This window comes from Sinocyclocheilus anshuiensis, unplaced genomic scaffold, assembly GCF_001515605.1.
Source record: "Sinocyclocheilus anshuiensis isolate Anshui unplaced genomic scaffold, SAMN03320099.WGS_v1.1 scaffold874, whole genome shotgun sequence".
In the NCBI taxonomy this organism is placed as follows: Eukaryota; Metazoa; Chordata; class Actinopteri; order Cypriniformes; family Cyprinidae; genus Sinocyclocheilus; species Sinocyclocheilus anshuiensis.
This window is the reverse complement of record NW_015538065.1, coordinates 162,508-166,797: the sequence shown is the minus strand read 5'-3', so window position 1 is coordinate 166,797 and position 4,290 is coordinate 162,508. Positions and strand designations below refer to the sequence as shown.

At 39.8% G+C, this 4,290-nt stretch overlaps 1 protein-coding gene across 1 annotated transcript in view; it reads left to right on the top strand.

Moving 5' to 3' along the window:
• Positions 1–714: 714 nt before the first annotated feature.
• The window catches only part of LOC107683504 (regulator of G-protein signaling 12-like), a 43,342-nt gene continuing 39,766 nt past the window's right edge, over positions 715–4,290 (top strand). Inside the window, exons 1-2 of the mRNA XM_016479557.1 lie at positions 715–2,483; positions 3,624–3,725. Coding sequence (XP_016335043.1) covers positions 729–2,483; positions 3,624–3,725 — 1,857 coding nt within the window. The 5' untranslated portion in view covers positions 715–728. The remainder of the gene's footprint in view (positions 2,484–3,623; positions 3,726–4,290) is intronic.

The following is a 4,290-nucleotide window of genomic DNA, read 5'->3' as shown; positions in this document are numbered from 1 at the left end:
GTGTGTGTGTGTATATGTGTGTTATATATATATATATATATATATATATATATATATATAATATATATCGGTATATGAGTTCAGAACACTGCTTGAAATAAAATGAAGAAATTGTTAGTTTGTAATTGTTTATAATTGTTTAAAATAATTTAATAATACTAATAATAACATGCCACACTATGTGTATAAAATAAAATATGTAATACATTTTATATAAATGTCCTTGTAGTTTTTAAAAGATGATCAGAATGGTCAAAGCTTTTTCATCAGAGTGATTCATTCAGAACTCTTAAAGTTTGTGCTACAAATAATAAAATACGGGTGGGGTGGAAAAATAGTCTTCCTGCAGGCCACTGCTTTAAAATTTGGTATGTTTTTGTGTGTGTGTGGTCAGGGGTTATATCTCTATTCATCTTACATATTATAATTGAGCTGCTTTTCTGTTTATCTCTGTGAAGCTGCTTCGACACGATGTCTATTGTATTAAACGCTATAGAAATAAAGTTCACTTGACTTGACATATATTTGCCTACTATTTCAACAAATGAAAAAGTGTCATATTCTAACCTTAGTCATTTTACTCCCCTCAGGTCTGATCTGTAGCAGTGCAGCAAGATGATTGTTCATGGTTGGAACTGTATCTGAACGAAACTACTATACCAGTACAAAGTACTACTATTGTGAGTTCCAGCACCAAAATGCGAGTTCTGAAGCCAGCTGAGTCGACTATGAGGCATCCGGATCGTCCCCCCAGCCCGGCGGTGCGCAGGGTGGAGCTGGAGCGTGGCAGAGCTGGCTACGGGTTCACCATTGCCGGCCAAGCACCTTGTGTCCTGCGGGGAATAATAAAAGGGAGTTCAGCGTACAGTATCGGACTGCGGCCTGGGGACCGCATCTTGCGTATGAACGATACAGACGTGTCCGAGGCGCCGCATGAAGTTGTGGTGAAGCTGATTGGTATGTCATCACAATCACTGTGTTTGCTGGTCACATCAGGTGACAGGCCACCCATGGCCTCCTGCTCCAGTGATGAGGAACTGGGTTGTCAGAGTAAGAGCAAACTGCCGTGGCTCAATCCCGGAAAAAAGGATCCTTTCCCCAACAGTATGGACATGAGGGAGCCGATGCTTCAGTCGGTTGGAAGTTTTGATACTGTCTTTGAGATCTCTGATCAGGGCACCATGAGCGCCCATCAAGAGAAGCAGAAAAAACAAAGACCTTTCTCTGAACCAGATATGTCTTATTGGTTGCAGCAGCGTAGGTCAAATAGTCTTTCACAGGATGACACGTCTCGAGTCGTAAGTGAGGATTCTGTGTTTTCAGACCTTCAGAGTCAGAATGACTTTGTATCTGACTCCAGCATCCTGAACTTTGCGATGATTGTGGGATACATCAACTCCATGGAACTGGAGCTAGTAACGTCACAATCTGAGGAGGAGGCATTGCAAGCCATCCGTGAATGCATTAGTCAGATTGGCATTGAGCAGAAGACCCATTCGCTGGTCATGATGAGGGTCAAATGCAACTGCGTTCAGCTTTGCGATGACCGAGATGTCGTTCTAGCATCTTACCCAGCGGAGAACCTGGCGCTTTGTGTCATTTGCTCGGAGGACAGCAGGTTCTTTGGCCTTGTCTCGGTTGATACGACCAAAAATATTCATGCTGGGATGCAGACAAGCACCCTGAAGACATTATGTCATGTGTTTTTCATAGATCCGGAGCTTTATGAACACAAGGAGCACCAAAGCATCATAGGGCACTTTGGGATTCCCTGCACTCCAGATCCAGACACTCAAGGCTGTTTGGAGTTTCCTCAAACTCCACACTCGATTTCTCACTTTGTGTCCATCCTCTATTCTGACATGGGGGACTATATTGAAAAACTGAGACTGAAACTTGACAGCGAGAATCCTGAAGAAGAACCACAAAACGCACGTAACAATGGCAGTGGCAGTGACAGCGGGATCGGAAATGCTTCGCCGGAGGATAGAGACAGTCTCAGTGGCCAGTGGAGCTTCACGCCTCCAAACATTTCCAACCCACCACCATATTATTCACAGCACAGAAACAAACCGGAGTGCAGGTGCCTTCTGTCCGAACCGCTAGCAGGAGCTGCTCAACCTGTGACTCAATCAGGTGTCTCAGCCAAGGCAGACAGTTCAGCTTTTACTCCTCTTTCTCTTAGTATGCAATCTAACTTGCCACCTAAACTGAGAACCAGTCAACGCAGACCTTCCATTGGCTTAAAGGCTCGCTGGCAGAAGTCTCGTCCCAACAGCATTGAATGCTTGGTGGAAAGGGACAGCGATGGGCCCACAAGTAAAAGTAGCATCCTTCCTTCCGCTATGAAACAAATCCCAACTCTCCGATACAAACCACTAGAAGATCTCAAACATCCTCAGAGAATGAACTTCACTCCACAGCTTGAGCTGACCTCCAGGTTCTTCAGTAGTGCAGCCAAGCATAAGGATGGGGAAAATAAGGTCAGAATAAAACAAATCTCTGATGACTTGGTATCTGAATCTGTTCTTATACTACACTATAAAACCTTGGTCTACATTCAACTATGCAGTTGCTAAGGTGTTTTTGGTGGTTAGCAAAATAATGTAATTAACCTTATGTATGAGTAATAATAATAGTGATGCTTAAAACAAAATAATTTACACTATAATATTACTATGGGCTATTTTACAGCTTGTCCACTATTATTTTATGTATCAAATGAGACAATCTTTGCTTTGTCGTTGCTGTCTGCCCTGTGGTCAGTCTTATGGCAGGTTTTTTGCCAGTTTGCCACCATGCTAAGTTAAAGGGCTTAATACAATGAGCCAAGGAACAGATGGTGCTGCAAGTAACAGGCACAGCAGATGGAGCTATTGGGTTGATTAGTGCAGTTCAATATGATTACGCTGGATGGATCAGCTTTAGCTCTATTAACAATGTCGAGAGTCACCTAGCAACAATTTGTCAGCCATGTAAGGGAACAGAAGAATATTATTATTTCCTTCCTTTCACTGATGATTTATTGCTAGGCATCTGTCTCCCTCTGACATGTCTTGCCCTTTGGATTTAATTTTGAAGCCTAAATCAATTATGTATTGGAAAGTATTTTTTAGATGCCAACCGTATCTAAAATTAATAAATAAAATTAAATAAATAAAATCAAACATTTTATTTAATAATGTAGATAATAACACTTTAACCAATTGTAATGTCATTGGTGTTGCAGTTTATATATCAACGATTATGTGTTAAATTAATTTTGTGAAAGTACATAAACAAATAAAAGAATAAAAAAAAAGCCATTTTGCATTTTCAATGCAGTTACCCTGATTTCCTGTTTACAATCAATAAGATAATGTATCGAAAATATTAATAATTAATTAATATTATGGTCAATGGTAACTTTTTTTGTTTTATGTTCCTTTGAAATTGAAATACAAATTAATTTTAAATTAGGAGTAACACAACTGAAAAAAGAGGATGGTAGCCAATTGTAAATTATATAGTAATTATTTTTTAATTCTACAATTATATAGTGTTACCTGGAATGAAACCTTTGCTATGCCAGTCACTCTTATGAAACTGTAACTGTAAACTCTGGTTAATGTTTGTCTTCTCAGGGGTCTTTATTTTGGGCACTCACAAGGGGACGTTCCTCTGTACGAAGACCATCAGGTATCGCTAAACGACTCAGTCTGGCTCATTCACTTAATGACCTTGAGGTAAGATATAGCAGTTTCTGTTTTACCTTTCAACATCATACTATTGCGCACCCACATCATACTATTAAATCATAGTTTCTGTAACTTTTGTATTTGCTGCAGTGCTCATGCCTCATATGACAAGGATAACCATGAAACTATTAGAAACACGTGGTACTCTGCATAATAATGATGGTACCATTAGTATCCTCCCCCAAATGTAAAGAAGCCTTTATGTGGCTGGACAGTCTGAAAACACATTACTTTGAGCTTCAACCTTCACCACACTTCTTTTTTCAGCAGTTTTGCTGTGTTCATTCAAAAGAATAGTTCAACCGCAAATAAAAATGATTTACTCCCCTGTTTTTTCAAACCATATGTTGCTACTTTTTGAGAAACACACAAAAAAGAATTTGCACTGCTCCTTTTTATATTTGTCGCTCCAAAAAGGTTTAAAACCCATTAAAGCAGATTTCTGAAGTCATGTGGTAGCTATGTGTGACAAACAAACTTAACTTTAATTAGCTTTAAGTTCCCTTTCAGTCGGTCTCTCTCGACGTCACGTCGGATGACCGACGAATTGGGA